General features: G+C 42.5%; 1 protein-coding gene across 1 annotated transcript in view; it reads right to left on the reverse strand.

Annotated features, from left to right (window-relative positions):
- The window catches only part of Nalf1 (NALCN channel auxiliary factor 1), a 557,624-nt gene extending 542,511 nt beyond the window's left edge, over positions 1–15,113 (reverse strand). The window contains exon 1 of the mRNA XM_076872665.2: positions 14,178–15,113. Within this exon, the coding sequence (XP_076728780.1) occupies positions 14,178–15,113 (936 nt within the window). The remainder of the gene's footprint in view (positions 1–14,177) is intronic.
- Between the last annotated feature and the right edge of the window lie 2,410 nt (positions 15,114–17,523).

Here is a 17,523-nt window from a genome sequence, read left to right on the forward strand (position 1 = left end):
ACAGCCCCTTGGAAGATTCTCTTTAAAAATCACTATATTAAATGCAATACATATTGTCATGGTATTTAACACACACACACACACACATACACACACACACACACACATACACACACACCATAAGTTAAGATAGGCTCAAGGAGCCAGGCACCATGGCTTGGGAGGCTGAGGTAAGAGGAGTGTGAGTTCAAAGCCAGCCTCAGCAACTCAGCAAGTCCCTGAGCAATTCAGTGAGATTCTGTCTCTGAATAAAATATAAAGAAGGGCTGCAGATGTGGCTCAGTGGCAAAGCACCCCTAGATTCACTCTCTAGTACCAAAAAAAAAAAAAAGAAGAAGAAGAAGAAGAATAGGCTCAGGGTCATATGAAATACCCCAAAAGGGAGAAAGCGTTACATTAACATTAACTACAACTAAACTGTTCCAACCAATCAAGGGTAGGACCTGGGCAGTCTGGAATCCCAGTCCCTTGCAATACCTGCACAGTTGCTTCTTCTTGCCCACTGTAATTCAGTGTTAGCACATTTACATAAATTAATATACTTGGATGAAGATATGGTTTTTCCCTAAACAATATCTACTATGGATTCCTTTTCTACAAGTCGTCAACTGTAAACTTGATATACTGAGAAAAAAAACTTTGGAATGTATCACAACATCATTAGCTACACTGATTTTGTATTATGAATATTACCAAATTGTGAAAAAATGCAAATTTGCACTACTCAGCTTTTGCACTTAAAGTGAATATTGTGAGAAACTCAAACATACATCTAATTAAAGTATAATATTGAAAAACTCTGCACCATTTCTGAAATAGTGATTCATGCGTTTCTGACAGGCTATTAGCCAAAAAACGTTGATTAACACAACAGTGTATCCAATGTGTGCATATTTGTAATGGTCTCTATGGTAGTTGACTATTGGTCTTCATTTTCATTTCCTGTGTGGACACAATAAAAAGGGAATTTGGAAAGGCTGACAGCATCAAAACTTCTTCTTTGGCTACAACCTATTTTAAAATTCCTACGTTTTGAAATGCTTGAAGGTTCAGACTGACCTTTTAAAAAAATATGAAACAACGGAGGAACACCAAAGATGAGTCCCCAAAGCTTTAAGGAAACATCAGAAAGTTTACTATGAAAAATTCTAGTTCTTAATACCATAATATCTTAATATCACAAATTAAACTTTAAAGCAATTGATACATGTAAGTTAATTCAAATGCACCATTTAAAATTTGAGATATAATAATCCATGAACTTTCTTAATGTTCCACAGATTTTAAAGTTATTTGGAGAGAAATACATAAAGAGATTAGGTATTCTATTTTAAAGTTTGGTTTTGCTGAGAGAGAGGGAGAGAGACCCTTCACATCCTTGTAGGTGAGAAAGCATGTGCATGGCTGTCTAGTCTCCAATTCCAAAGAACAAAGAAATATCAAAACACCTAAAGACTAGATCAATCATTTTAATCATTTCAAAGACCCAAGTCATTAAAATTTATTAAATGTAGAAATCAAAACCACAGCTGAACAGCTAACAACTGCAAAAATTAAAAAAAAAAAATACTCCATATATCCATGAGCAAAGCTAGCCTCTGTGGATGGACCTGTGCTCACCCACACTAGAATCCCTCCTCTTCACTGAAATTTTCAGACACATTGAATAAAGATGAGCATTCAGTTTGAAAAGTCAAAACTGAAAATGATATGAAAGGATTCATGTTTTATAAGTGGCTTTTCAATTTTCAATACATATTTAGAAACTTCCTGGAATAAATAGAATATATGTGAAACCTGTCACAATTTGCCAAACCTGCAAAGCAGATCAGATGTAAAGACCACAGTCATGAGGACAGCAAGATCATCGGCATGGACAAGTGGCCTTATGGGTTTTTTTCCCACTGTTTTACTTCAAGTTGGGCATGAAGCCATTGCCCCAGAAAGTTCCTCTGCCTGACAAGTCCTTGCTAAATGGCCCATAGCAACCAGACCAGCATTCACCATGGGACAGGAGGAAACCTGTTTTTAAATGGTTTAAGATTCAGAGTGACCTTTATAAAAAATTTGTTTTTCTCCAGACAGACTATTGCAGTCTGATCCTTGATGTTGAATTTATCATAAGTGCCTTTAAAAAAAAAAATGTCTATCTGGAAACCACGTTCAAGATCTCTATACAGACTAGAAAAAGGACAACTTTGATTAGAAATACCGATATTGAAGAGAGAGGCTCACCATGCTATCCACAGCTGGGAGGAGAGCCTGACTGGGCAGAGCAGCAGGCTGTGCCATCCGGGTCATTGGGAGGAGGACCATCACTAGCTGGGTTCTCTAACGCGCTTGCTCTGCTCTTCTCCCAGAGACTCTCAACCTGGACTGACACACCCCATTTTACAGTAGGTGGTGGAACAGCCCTGGGACCAGGACCTTGGACAGGAAGCCCACACCCATCTTAGCAACAAGTTGTGGCAACAGTAAAGGTTACAGGTAAAGCAAATTATGGTGCTTATTATGTGCAAGTGATTTTATATTCTAACCACTCATGAGTCCCCCATCACTCTCCTTCCCCCTAAAGCAAAATCAAAACAAGCCACGCAATCCTAAAACTACACATGTTCAAAAATTGGACCCTGAGTGGAATGTACTCTAGTCAAGACCATGATGATAAGAGGCAGGTGTTACAAGGTTAGAATTCTGGCCATGCCACGCTTGATTGTGAGGGCTCTGGCACATTTCTTAACTTCTCTAAGTCTCAGTTACCCTGATCACTGAAGAAAGTGAACTTGACCCAGGAGGTGGGATTGTGCACAGGATGAAAAAGATAAGAATATTCAAATTTTCACAGTAAGAATGAGATACAAGAGTGGGACTCCAAAGGAGATTTTACACAATGGCTTCTGTCCTGTTGACAATAGCCCCAAAGAACTGTTGTGGAAGATTAATATGGAAGAAATACTCTGAGACCAATGGAGGAAAGTCCTGTGCAACTTGTCTCTCCCAGTGCCATTGTGTCATGGGGTCCCGCTGTGCTCGAGCCATTTGTTTGAGAAGTTACGATAGTGATTGACACACAAGAGGTGAAAGAGTATGTGTTCTTGAAATTCACAATAAAAAAAAAAAATACTTACACATCATTCTCAGCTCCTACCTATCACCAGAATAAGCACATATATTTAATTCTTTATTTTTAAATTATTCACATGGATAAGAACATGAAGAGTAACCAGAGAAACAATTTAAAGTTGAAGTTAACATGACTTTGTCTTTTAAGAGCAAAGTGCTATTACTAAGAAAGTAGTTATGATTTCCATGTAGAGAAATGTTCCCTCCCACCAGAGCAGCGGTGAGTACACTGTGCACATCCTCACTTCTGGTGCTGGTGCCAAAGGAAGATGGATGATGCAGTGTTTAAACTCGTCAGGTCTAAACTGCAACCCTAGGAAAGACCCTCCAGGCCCGTGACTGAAACTCCCGTCCCTCTGCACATCTTCTACAGCTGTGTGCTCCTGATCTCCCCGGACAAGCTTTTCTGTTGTAGGACAGTGATGGCTCCTTTACCAGAACATTCTTCCTGCTTCCACACCTGCACCCAGAGCCTAATTCCCACCCCTAGAGTCAGGAAGCCCTCTCCTCCCATGTGGTGACCGGTCTTCCTGTGCCTCCCTGGGCTCTGTTTTCAGGAAGAGCAGTTCCCTCTCCCCATTCCAGCCTGCAGTCTTGTCTTCTACCACTCCCTCTCCCGTGCCCTAACGCCTGCCACGTTGGCAAGGCACCTAGTTCAGTGCCAAGGCTATCTTACTTGCTCTGCCTCTCCAATCAATAAAAATACTAATAAGAGTGGGTAAAGGTGGAGTTGGACAGAGCACAACAGAAATATTGCAAAGCCAAGAAACTAAAATGCAGGACAAATTTCACACCTCTACAAACAGGATTTGAAGGTGCCAGAATTTCCAGTGCTTAACAAACTATATGTTCCCCAATTTCCCCAACACTATTTATAACAGTAGGTTTAAAGAAGAGGAGATATGGTGACAATGGCTTCTCCATTGTCCTCACAGGAAGACTATGGGCAAAAGTGCTCAACTTCCCCTCCTCAAGTAACCCAGCATGGTGCTTCAGCAGGAGGCACAGCACATGTGTGCTGTTAATCTGAAATAACTGCAGAAACATGGAGCTGTAGGAACAAAAAGTTTCTACTCCAGCTAAACTCTCATTTTCCATTTTACTTAGCGTTGTTCAAAAATTTGACCCACTTTATATTCCATTCTGTTGGTCCTGTAAATTATACTATGGAGTCTCGGGGAAAGTCATTTTTTAATAAAATATTTTTAGCAATACATACTACTGTTCAATAGTATTAAATATATTAAACATAATATATTTAAACTATTATCAGCAGTTGCTGATAATTTCATATTTTAAGGCAGCATTTTTTATTATTTGAAAATGAGTTTTCTTTTTGATTTAAGCATATTCAACTTGATGTTTGATTTATTTTCTAAAATCCTGAAAGTAAATCATTATTCCTTTTTAAAATACAAACAACAAAATAAAGGATCTGGGATGTACAACAGCATGTTCAAGATTCGGCCTCCTTTTCACTCAAAGCTAAGAAATGGAGGGGCCCATCGTGCCTTCGGGATCTAGTGCCAGCACCAACATTTCCTGAGTGTGATTCTCCAACCTGCCTCTCTCATCTAGGGCTTAGATCAAAAGCTACATTTGATCTAAAATGCATTTCATCACAAAGCATCCACTCTTCTAAACTCACAGCCACCTTCGCAAGCTTTCTGTCCCCTTTTCTCTCCACTGTCACACTTAGTGAAGAGTGGCCGGGGGCTTGCCTTTCTTTCCTCAACTCCAACTCATTCCTTAAACCTTCGCATTTTGACATCTCTTCCCGCCATTCCACTGAGACTACTCTTGTAAGGTCCCCAAGACTTAATTGCCAAATTCAATGACCTATTTAAAGGCTTCGTTCCACATATTACTTCTGCAGTGCTGCCGTTTGGATTCAGAATGCCGCCCCTAATCCATGGGTTCAAGGGTTACTCCCAGCTTGGCACTGGTAAGAGGTGGTGGCAAATTTAAGAGGGGAGGCCCAGTGGGAAGTCTTGTGGTCATTAGGGGTGTGTCATGACAGAGACAGGGGGACCCCAGCCTCTCCTCCTCCCTCCCTTCTTCCTTTCCAAGTCATGAGGTCAGGAATTTGTACATGCCGCCATGATGTGCTGCCTCTCTACGGCCCAAGAGCAACTGGGCCGACTCCTCACGGACTGAAGCCTCCAGAATCGGGAGCCAAAAGAGACATCCTCTCTGCTGACTAACAAACCTGCACCTTTCAGACCATCAGTCTCTCCTCCCTTCCTCCCCCCCCCCTCTCTCTCTCACACACACACACACACACACACACACACACACAGATACACACACTCTAACTCTTGCCCCCATTCCCACTCCTCCACCCTCTCTCTTCACAGTCTTTTCCCCTGGTCTCCTTTCTGAACCCAGCCAACAGGATGAGCCACGGCCCAGTCACCTGCCTTTGTGTGTCACTGCAGCCATCCCCAAACTATCCAGAAACCCCAGCAGGCTACGCCAGACCGGTGAGTGACGGAACCTTCCTGGACCTCCCAACCTCAGCACATACCACATGGAGCAGAAACAAGCCACATTCACTGGGTCCTGTCTGAGTTCTTGACCTACAGACTTGGAAGTAAATTAAATGGTCATATTTAAAAAAAAAAAAAATTCAACTTGCACATTCTCTTCACATTATGTACTTTTTAAAATCACCTAGTCCATGCTCACAGCTTCCAGATCAAGTCTACAAGAGGGTGGACTCCACACCCACACTCACTATTCCCACACTGGCTAGTCCCATGATATATTTATTATTCACTGGGCATCTTCTAGTATTATGTCCAAAAATGAACTCCTTCCTTCTTTCACCAAATTCATCCCAACCTATTCTTCCTCTTGTATTTCCTGTCTCATTCAGTGGTGCCAACATAGACCTTGCTTCACACTTTATGAAACCCGTTTTATATCCTCCCTCTACATAAAATGGTTCACCATGTGCTAAAGTTCAGAAGTCTCCTGAATCTGTGTTTTCTTTTCCACTTCCATAGCTACTGAAATCACTCAGAATTTCTGTGCAACTTGGTCACCACCACCCATGTCAGCTTAAATTTAGAATAACTAAACCTGAAAATTCCCCTTTCCCTAGCCACATTTTAAGTGTTCAGTAAGTGCATACTCACTGGACAGGGTAGAGAAGGAAAAGGTTCCCTGGCCATTGGAAGTCCCACTGCAGACTGCTGGTTCAGAAGACTCCACCACGGCTCTGCACTGACCTCTCTGTCACCACTTGACCTGTTCCAAGCCCATGCTACCTGGTTGCCAGAGCAAATTTTTAAGTAAATTAAATCATCCCAAATGAGTCACTTAGAGAGAATTCTTCTCTTACATTTTAACTTATAGATAATGCAAAACAAAGGCTTTCTTGTAGGATAAATGATACGCCTAAGCACAGATATCTCTCAAGTGGCATTTCCTACACACTTTTACACATACTGTACACAGGATTATGGATGAATTGTGTCCCCTCTCCCCCCCAAATCAACATTGAAGCCCCAACTCCCTATGTGACCATACTTGAAAATTGGGTCTGCAAGTGCAGGAACGCTTAATTGAGGTTTGAAAAGAGGGGCCCTAACCCAAGATGACTAATGTCTCTGATGAGGAGGAACAGGCACCAGAGTTCTCCCAGGGCAGGTGCACAGAGCAGAGGCCATGTGAGGATGGAGCGAGGAGGTACTCTGTGCCTGTCAGGAGGAGCCTCCCCAGAACCAGTCTGGCGGTCACCTCCGTCACAGACTTCTTGCTCTGGACCTGTGATAAATGAACATCTGCTGTTAAGCCATTCAGTTTGTGCTATTTTGTCAAGGAGCCTGAGCAGACCAATATTCCCAGCCACATGGAACTTAAGAACTCAGTGCTAAGAATAATCACAGATCTCCAAAGTTGACTTCCTCTCCTCCAAACTTTCATACCCACTCTTTCTCTAATTGGCTCTTGATGTGAAATCAGACACCCCAGTGTTCTTCTGATCTTAAGGCCATTCATTTATTCTGTCCCTGCGCCTTTGAAGGGATGGATTTGGCCATCCATCCAGCTGTCAGGGCTCTCAAAGCTCTGCCTTCTTAGCTGGCCATATCATCTGCAAATAGTTTTCAATAATAAGTTCAAAATAAGCAGAAGCAGCAATATTGCAAAATGTTTAACAATTGCTAATCTATGTGAAAGATAGATGTGGATTAGTATACTAATCTTTTAATTCTTTGGGATGTTGTGAATGCTCATAAACAAAGGAAAGAGAAAAATATTTAAGGTAATGAAATGAACTTCATATTTAACATGACCCAGATGTTCATCCTTGGGATATTTAGCTGTATGTCCTTGCTTTCCTCCTCTATGAAATCTGTGATGATGCTCATCCATGGGGTTGGCATGAGGAGTTAATGAATGAGAGGAGTTCTGACTTCTAAAATATTCTGAAGGTTTGGCTTGCTGCAGAAGTTACTTCTGTTACTGAAAACTTCAAGTAATTTTCTGAGTCAATACTGTGTTCTGATCACCCATTTGCCTATTAGTTCGATTTTAAATAAATGAAGTTGGCAATAGTTCATAAGAAAAAAACTTTATTTTTGATGGGAGTGGAGATGCAGCAAAGAATCCTGAACTGTGGGTTTCCCATGGGACAGAGGCTCTGGAAATGCCCCCTCTAAGTGGCAGGGAAGGACACAGCCAGATGACAGCAAGGCACACTGACAGGGAGGAGAGGAAGCAGGTGAAGAGGGGGAACGTCATCCACTTCACACTCAGATGGGATTCACTCTCCTGTGCAGGATGGAGCAGCCGGCACACTATGCTCATGTGTCTGCATGGAAGTGCTTACTGTACTCACTGGTCACAAAAATGAGGTGATGAGCTGGTACCAAGATCAATACTGGTATTTAAAAAGATAGGAGCATCTACAGTCTTCTGGATTTTTATCATTCGTGGACATTTTATTTATAAATGACTGAACATGAAAACCACCAAGGAGGAAAAATAACCACTATATTTAAGATTTTAAATACCCAAGAGTTAGATATTTGCATTCATTCTAGTACAAAGCACAGTATAATCATTCACCACTTATCAAAAAAAAAAAAGAAAGAAAGAAAAAAGAACACGTTAACCATCTCTTGTTTTGAATGCCAAAGAATTAGAATGAATTTCATGAAGAAAATTCTACTACGTGGACTATAGTTAATGTCTTACTATATGAAACTTAGTTTTCATAGTATCTTGTGACATAATTCTTTTAAAAAGAGAGGTTTTGTTTACATCGATTTCCAAAAAGACCACTAATGTCCTATTAAAATCACTCCTGAATTGATCAGTAATAATCCATGACTAGTTAGCACCCTGAAACTTCAAAAACCTGTAAGTCAACTTGTGGTTCCAGTATTATAGAGATAATTAAAAACAAAACTATAAGAAACATAGTTTATCTATACAATAAAAAAAATTGAGAAGGTTTAATGAAATGAATACATGAAGAAGGACTAGACTTGAATCAGGTGAAACCATGAAAAAACAACAGGTTTTCTCTTAAAAATAGACAATTTTGAAACATTTAAATTTTATCTCTTCAAATAGGATAAAGTCATAGATTTAAAAAATAGCAAGGCAGGGTACCTCATCAAATAGTTGACTGTCTCAAGGAAACATCCCATTTCTGTGCTCATGGGCTTGGGATAATATGTGGACACAGTGTCATGGCTGGGTCCTGCTAGAAACAGAAAACCCAGCCAACAGACCCACCTTCAAACATTCAAACCTCTAGTCCTCCACACATGCATCTCCTCGTGCTCAAATTTTCTGCCTGCACATCCTGCTGGTGCCCAGGTAGCACCTCCTCAGCACTTCTGGTCTCTCCTTACTTGCCCCAAGCCCTCTGCCTGTCTAATTGCTGTCTCCACTCTTCCAAAATGTCTGCGTTCTATTCTCATCTGCTTGGCACACGGAATATTATGTAAAACTGAGACACGGGACCTAAATGGTCTGTCCACAATGGTTGTCACTATCAACCGGAAAGTGGTTCTCAACTTTGGCTGCACCTTGGAATCACTGGGACGACTTTGAAAGAGCTCAGGCCCAAGACTCAAGCCAGATCAATGACATCAGAATCTCTGGGTTTGGGGATACCCAGGCCTTGCTGTTTCCAAGACTCCTCAGGATATTCCACTGTGACCCCAAGGACCACTGTTCTAGAGTTCCCTATTTTGAGGAATCGCTTCATGATATGAATTAATACAAAAAACAAGAGAGTTGGTGCTTAGTCATTGTGAGATTGACACAGATGAAGGTTTTTCAAACTGAGAGATAAAATAAAAGCAATACCTCAGAAAATTCAAACCCAAATGGTCCTTTATTTGAGACAGTTTTCTGTATATTTGTTCTCACATGTTAAACCTAACAAGAAAGTGGATTATGATTTGGATGTAAATAGACTGAGACTGAGAGCTGGATTGATTATCTTTCCTCTATGCTTTAATTCACCTTGCATAGGCACACGCTGACCTCATCTAATACAGGTGATTAAAACCAACATATATCTGCAAGCTTTCAAACCTTAGGTTTGAATAAGTAGGTTGTGCCCTACATAGCTACTAATTTGACCCAGTTACAAGTCCAAAGTAAAAATATCATTCTTTGATCTGTAATGCAACAGAAATCTACTATTAATACAAAATTTGGGGTGTTTCTCTATAAAAGCAAAGCACAGATCACAAATTAGCAGTTACATATTGAGCAAAAAATATGAGAGATATAAATCTTGGTCATAAAAATATGTTATTGTCTTTGGTCTTACAAATAACCTTATTAGTGATTAATTAATCATCTGCATGATCAGACCATTGCCTTCTGTAGAGAACCATTCAACTGCAAACAATTTGAAAATAATCAAGTGGCAGAATTTGAAAGAGATTTCTATAGATGTGTTCTTCATACTTCTGGGCAGTGATCTAATATGTACAATAGTACAAAATAAGCAGCAAAATAAAATATTTATTTCAAAATTTAAATAAAAAGAAATGTGAATAATTTTATTTTTCATATAAAAATATGGAATCTAAAGTTCATAACACTTAAATAAATAAGAACTAAGATTTTTTTTTTAATTGCACATTATGTAACCCAAACTCTGCATTCTCAGATCAGGTAACATTGTGAACAGTACCTACCAAAAGACAGAATGTCGCAAGTATCAGAAGAGTTACAGAGGCCTAACATTCACATCATATCCTTGTGGTCAGTGTCTGTTAAATATAAATAAGCAATAAAACCTTCTTTGAGATGAGGCTATAGAAATACTTTTATGGAGCATAAAGACTAGAGTTTTTGCTGATATAGGGAAGCTATAGAGGATACAATGACCTATGTAAAAGTTTAACCTTAAAAATCCATGTTCTCTCACCACGTATCCGAGGGTACAGTCCGTAAGGAAAACCTCAGTAACTACAAAAGTTTACCCATAATACAAAAAAGAATGTTCATAAATGCCATGTTTTACAACATTTATTTGTAATTCTCCTCAGGAGCTTAACATATGTAAGAAAAAAAATCCTTATTTAAGTAAAAATCAAGCCTAAAAATAATATACATTTGTAATTTTGAAGCTTAAAATATTACATTTTTAACATTGCCTGCCAACTTGAAGATTTTGACAGATTTGTCAGATTCTTATTATATACCAAAACATTGTTTTGAATAACACTGCAACCAAAAAGAAAAATTATTGTTATAATTTTTGCTATCCATTATAAAATGCAGCAAGTTAAAATCTATAGTATAAGTGATATATGCAACAGATATTTTTGTTCTTTATGTCTTCATAAATGAAAATTTTTATTTAAAAAAAAATTAAACCAGTTATTTCTTACATTACTACAAGTATTCTTGATTGTGAATTATTCCTATAATGTGGTATAATATAAAGGATTACCATGGTAAATAAGCTCTATTGGAGCTCAAATTACTAGCAATTCAGATACCATGATTCTGTTAGATATATTTTAAGGTGATTTTTTTTTAAGAAAAAATGGTCAGAAACTATTTAAAACAATTTAAATCAAAAGTAAATTTAATCCATTTTCCTTTGATACATATGTGGAATATGGTAAGTTTTAGTGAAGAGAGAGAGAATATAAAAACAGAAAGTAAAATACATTCTAGCCCTAAAATGTTAGAAACCACAGCAACTAATCGATTATTTGGTTATATATGGGCATAAAACATTAATATATTTTCCTAAAATATTAACCATACTATTTTGTAGTGCTAATGTAATTTTACATATCTTATCCACAATTTTAATCAATGTATTTATAAACTATTGAATTTTTAATGAATTTGTTACCAATTACAGAAATATAATGCATTTACTTTTAATGTATTCCATGACTTTGTAGCTTCCTTAAAAATGGAAAAATTTTCATAGAAATAATCTTTTTTTGGTGGGAGGCAGGGGCGTATTGCTGGGGATGGAACCCAGGTCCTTGCCCATGACAGGCCACTCAAGCACTCTACCACTGAGGTACATGCTTGTCCCAGAACTTTTATCTGTAATGAAGCTCTGTTTGATAGTCATTTTATAATTACGATTATGTTTGAAATAAGTAAAAGTTCTGAAAGAAACTCAGACACAATCTTCAAAGACGACAAGTAACATTTTAACCCACGTGACAGAGTTTGGGTGCAGACACATTTGTGGCTTTTTCAGAATCATAGATTAGATTAACTATGCATTAAACTAAGAAATCATGCTTCTATCTCATTTCTACATAAAATCAACTAATTTGTGAGCCTTAATCCAAGAACACTAACACTTTAAATTTAAAATCATGTATTTTAAATGGCTACCATGCAATAAATAAATATTTACAAATGACCGGCAACAATAATAACAAAACAAACAAACAAACAAAAATCCACAAAAACCTCTACAGCAAAGAAATACCTACAAGACATCACACACAGGCAATAAATTCTGTGCCATAGTGAGGAGAAAATTCAAAAAATTTATATTTTACTTTTCAACATGAAGAATTTTTTAAAGAATTTAAGATTTTAAAGGTAATGTGCCTTTGTGTATACAGCTAACGACTCTTACTTCCTACATAAACATGATGCTGAAGTAGTTCATAACATTACAAATCTAACTCATCCTATGTCTTATAGCTATCACAATTTAAACATCAAGTTGTGAAATAATTTAGGCAAGGAGGAAAATAAGCATTTTAAAATATTTGTGTGGACATTTGAACAAAGATAAATCTGACATACGTATAGAAAAATATCTGCAGTCTCTTGACAACACAGAACATCTTTGAAATAGTGAACTATGCAAATTTAAAGTGCTAGAAATTTCTATGAGGGCTTACATTCAAGGGAACAGGCATGTTCAAATTATTACCACAAACTTCTTCAATCTATCAATATTGAAACCTCTGCAACCTTGTGATTAGGAATAGAATTACTCACACACAGCAGTTTCCTTCCCTTTCATATTTTCAGTGCAACACATCTTGTCAAAATAAAAAGCTCCACAGTTAATACACTAAGCATTCATTATTAATTTCTGTCATTAAGATTGAGGTTAAGTCCTAGGCATGAGTAATAATGGTATTATAGAAAATTGAGACCCACTTATCTAGCAAGATAGCATTCTCAGTTAATGCTATAAACTCAGAATTACTATTTCCTAACATGTATGCTTCTGGTCTTAAGAAATGATCCCAAAGCCAGGTCAGATTGAAGTTAGCTTAATTTGTCAAGCCAAAGTAAAATGCAGCCCTTGACCCATATTTATTTAAAATAGGTATCAAATATCTATTACTGAAATAAGTCTTCTCTTGGCAAAGCAATGCAAATCCTTTATCTATATTATCATGGATATAATTTCCAGGTGCATAGCAGGCTAGAGGTAAAGAAGGACAATTGTTCCCTTTGTGTGTAAGGCTCAGAAAGTAGGGTAAGAAAGAAAGAGAGACAGACAGTGCTGTCTCACTTCTTTTTAAAGGTAATGATATTTACTGTGTTGTTCAATAAATTACCCTAATGGAAAACACTGAGACTTGTAGAGATTCTGTCATCATTTCTACCCTACCAGAGGTCACTGCAGTATCTTCATCTTAACACTTCCCCTGGAAAATCTCGTTTCAGCACCAGGGACAGCAACACCTCTGGCCTAGGCTTGCCCAGACCAATGCAACTTGCACAAACTTCTTTGTCATCAGCAAAGGTTACAATCCTTGTGGTATTCAATAGGAAGGGCTTGAATATAGGTTACTAAATATTTCAGTCTATTTTTAATTCATGGCACCAAAGATTTGCCACTTAACACTTATGAAGACTAGTACCCTGGAAAATCCAAAGTAATTACATAATGTGTCTGATTGATAACCTAACATTGTTAATCAACCACTAGATACTTAATTACAACTTTCCATGCCTAGTGAATGTCACATCAATGTTATGCAAATGTTAAGAAAAGATAGGAAACTTAAATAGAGTTAACTAGGCCCCAGACTTTCCAAAGATGAAGAAAAAATGCCCTGTAAAAGCAGTAAATGTTTTTGTTGCTTGTCCTACATGAACAACCACACTTTCTCTTGCTCCTCTGGTCAACCAACTTCATGACGTCACTGCACTAGGGTTCAATGTGCAGGTCCACAGGCCAAGCCAAGCATGGCAGTCTCTGACTCTTCTGACTACCTGTGGTCACCAGTGTGCAGTCCAGTCTTCGTGGTAAGCCTTATTCAAATTCTATTTTTTAAAATATGTAACCGAAATAGTTAAAGCAACGGGTGTATAACCTCAAAAGACCAGGGACTTCCCTGATCCTCCAAGGATCCCCCGAGGAAGACACCAGGCCACCAGAAATTCATCAGAAATTCTCAACTGAGCAGCAAATCAAGCTCTTTTAACCAGTAAAACAACGACTGGAGCAACAAAGCCAGAGCCAGAAAATATTTCAAAACTCTGACACATCCACTGAGTGAACAGAGATAGAAAGGGACAGAAAAGGAGGTTAAAAAAATAAATAAGCCCAGTGTTCCTACCTTACAGTCTTCGGGACACGACTTCACCGAGTACTCCTCCGATTGCAAGTACTTATGGAGCACACTTTCAAACTCTTCGTACTTCTCCTGAGCGTGGTGGTCGTAGTCTTGGTAAGCCGCGACGCACTGTCTGCAAGTGGTCCTCTCTCCGCCCTCCGTGAGCACCACATCCAGACTGCAGTTCAAAGTGTTGGGACTGGACAGCCCCGAGAACAACTCCCAAAGTGTGTAGGAATTACAAAACGAAAGGTAAAAATCTGACAAGTTCCAGAGCGGAGTTGGATGCTCGCCCCTCGCCTGCTGCTCCTCCCCGCGGGCCGCCGCCCCCCGACTCCAGTTCCTGGCGCACACAGCGTCCGCGCTCTCCACGGTGAAGCACTGGCCCGAGGAGGCGCCCTGGGGGTAACAAGTCTCCAGGCGCCACACGGGTCTGGCAGAGTTTCCTAGAAAAAGAGCCTTGCTCCGGTTATTTTTGCCTCGATTGCCTTTGCCGCCGCCGCCGCCGCCGCCTCCCGGGGAGGGGGGCAGGGTGGGGGACGAGGAGGCGGAGAGGAGTCTGTGTGCCTGGGCGGCGGGCGAGGACTCCCCCATGCTGGCCAGGAGCGCGGGCCAGGAGGGCTCCTGCTGTCGCTGCCGCTGCTGCTGCTGTTGCTGCTGCTGCCGCTGCCGCTGCTGCTGCTGCTGCTGCTGCTGCTGCCGCTGCTGCTGCTGCTGTTGGTGATGCTCCTTGTCCCGGGTCCGGGTCAGTTTGGCCTCGGCGCAGAACCACAAGTGATCAGAGAGCAGGACTGTGAAAAACAAGAGAGATGCCAGAGACAGTCGCCATTTCTGAGCCCTCTCGGAATCGATGAACGGTTTCTCGTTCTCCCGGGGTGCTGCCAACCAGATTTTTAAGCCGTCGTCATACTGTCGACACATCCAAGCACCCCTGGTCATATTTTGGGAACGCACAGCCCTGGCCGACTCCACCGTGAGGGCTCCTGTGCGGGTGTCACCACAATATGCATTGACTTAAAGGGTTTAATTTCCTTATCCCCTCCTCCCGTTTCTTCTCTCTCTCTCTCTCTCTCTCTCCCCTCTCCCTCTTTCTCTCCCTCCCTTTCTCTCTCTCTCTCCCTCTCTTTTCTCTCTCTCCCTCTCTCTCTTTGCCTACATAAATATTACCAGGCTTTGGAGGAAGATCTGACTTGCTTCCGACCTAATCATCTGCCGACCCCATCCTCTGTGGAGTGGGAGACAATAATGCAGAGAGGGAGAGAGAGAGGGAGAGAGAGGGGGAGAGGGAGAGGCGGAGGAGGCTGAGCTGGTGCTGGCCGGTGGCGAGGCTGAGTACTGGAGGTGATGGTGGAGGTGGCAGGGTGGCTGGCTGGCGCTGCTCCTCTCACCCCGGCATGGTCACAGCGCGGGTCCCCATGGCTCTGCTGAGGACAACCCGCTCTCCCCTGCCAGGGGCATGCCGCGTCTCCGCTGCCCACTGACGGCGACCAGAGCGCCTCCCCTCCTCCTCTTCTCCTCCTCCTCCTCTTCTCCTCCTCTTCCTCCTCCTTCCTCTCCTTCTCGGTTCGCGTCTCCTCCGCCTCCCGCTCCTACTTCGCGCTGCCTCTGCCCGAGTCCCGAGCCTGGGCAGCCGCCGCCGGCAAGGCTCTCCCTCCCCCCCACCCCCCACCCCGCGCTCCGACTGCCGCCGCCGCTGCCGCAGGTCTGCCCGCGGGCGCCGCCGCCGCCGGGGCTCCGACTGCTGACGCCGCCTCCCCCGGACCTCGGGGCCGAATCGCCTGGGCTGGGCCTCCCGAGACCGCAGTCATCTTCAGTCCCCGGGCTAAGTTGCCGCCATCTTCGTCCTGGAGAAACACTTTTTGGGGGGGAGCGCTGAATTTTGCGTCATCTCCTCCCGCGCCGAGGTCTCGCCATCCTGGCGCATTGGCGGCGGCCCGGCCCAGGGAAGAGGGCGAAGGCGCGCGGGGCGGCGGGGGTGAGGGCCGACGCCGAGGCCCCCGCCCGGCTCCCGGCCGCGCTCGCCTTTCCTTTCCGTCCCCTCCCCACTTTTTATTTTCTTTTGTCACTGAAGAAAGTCAGAATGCAGAGTGCGCGGCCGAGGCTGCGGTCTGTCTCCAGCATCGACCACCCTCGGCCTCTGAGAAAAGTCCGAGCTGCGGGCCGGAGGTCGGAGATCCCTGCGGGGTCAGGGTCCGGGTGTTGTCATCTCCACTGGGGAATGGTCTCCTTCTAATGGATGGTTGGTGGAGGAGGGACAAGTGACATTTGCTGACTGTGAAGGTGCCTCGCGGTCCCTGGACAACCGAAGACCAACAGCCCCCACTGCGATAGATATTCTCCGTTGATTTTATTACAGGGAAGGGACGGTGTGTGTCTGTCTGTATCTGTGCAGGTGGTCACATGTTGGCAGCCACATATGTACTGCATATGTGTATGTATGCATATGTATGTATTATAGTTCCATATTGGCCCACGTTTTCCAGTTCCAAAGTAAAGGATTAGAAGTGGACTCGGAGACTTGGGAAAACGCAGAAATACCTGCACCACCTGGACCCGGGCGGTCAACGTCTTAATCTCTGAGGATTCCTTCACCTGGGAGCAGCCCGGCTCGGGCGGCCGCCCCCGCACCCCGCCCCCGTGCGCCCAGCCCCCACGCAGTGGGCTCCTCCGCCGCCCAGGACTTCCGCAGCGGCGCGCGGGCTGCCGGCTGCAAGCGCTGCAGTCCGAGGCTCTGGTGCCCCTTAGCGTCGGCTCTCGGAGTTCGGAGAAGGGAAAGTGACAGATGCGCTGGAAAAACTGGGGTCCCCCCGTTTCCGGCTCATAAGGGTGGACGGTGCGAGCTAGCAGCAGACTACTTGGATCTGAAGATTCTCTGCCCACTGCCCCGGTCGCCACCGGAGCCGCCGCGCGAGCAGAGGCCGCACTGGGACCAGAGAGGCGCGGCGCACCTTAGCAGCGCTTCCAGGCGCAGGACCGAGGTGTGCTCTACCCGGCACTCTCAGGGTCGCCCCCTTCCCTTCTTTCCAAGGACCCTAACCACAGCGGGTTGCGCATTCGCACTAGCTTTTTCTGGTTCCCTAGTTCTAAGTTACCTGAGAAACCAAAAAGACTGGTCCTGTGTATACATTTTCCTTTTGGAAGCGCCATGGGTGTTGGGATGGAGATGTGGGTATTTCTTAAAATGGAACGTAAATGGGCAGGATTCAACCACCTGGTCACTTCCCCGGCACCTAGTAAATTATATACTAAATTTTACCCAAGTAAATTGTAAACTCCTAAAAACTATATGTACTGACTATTGAAAAGCTAGGTTCAGTTCCTCCGCTGATTTATATAGAAATGCCAGGTA

This window comes from Callospermophilus lateralis, chromosome 12 (assembly GCF_048772815.1).
Source record: "Callospermophilus lateralis isolate mCalLat2 chromosome 12, mCalLat2.hap1, whole genome shotgun sequence".
Classification (NCBI taxonomy): domain Eukaryota; kingdom Metazoa; phylum Chordata; class Mammalia; order Rodentia; family Sciuridae; genus Callospermophilus; species Callospermophilus lateralis.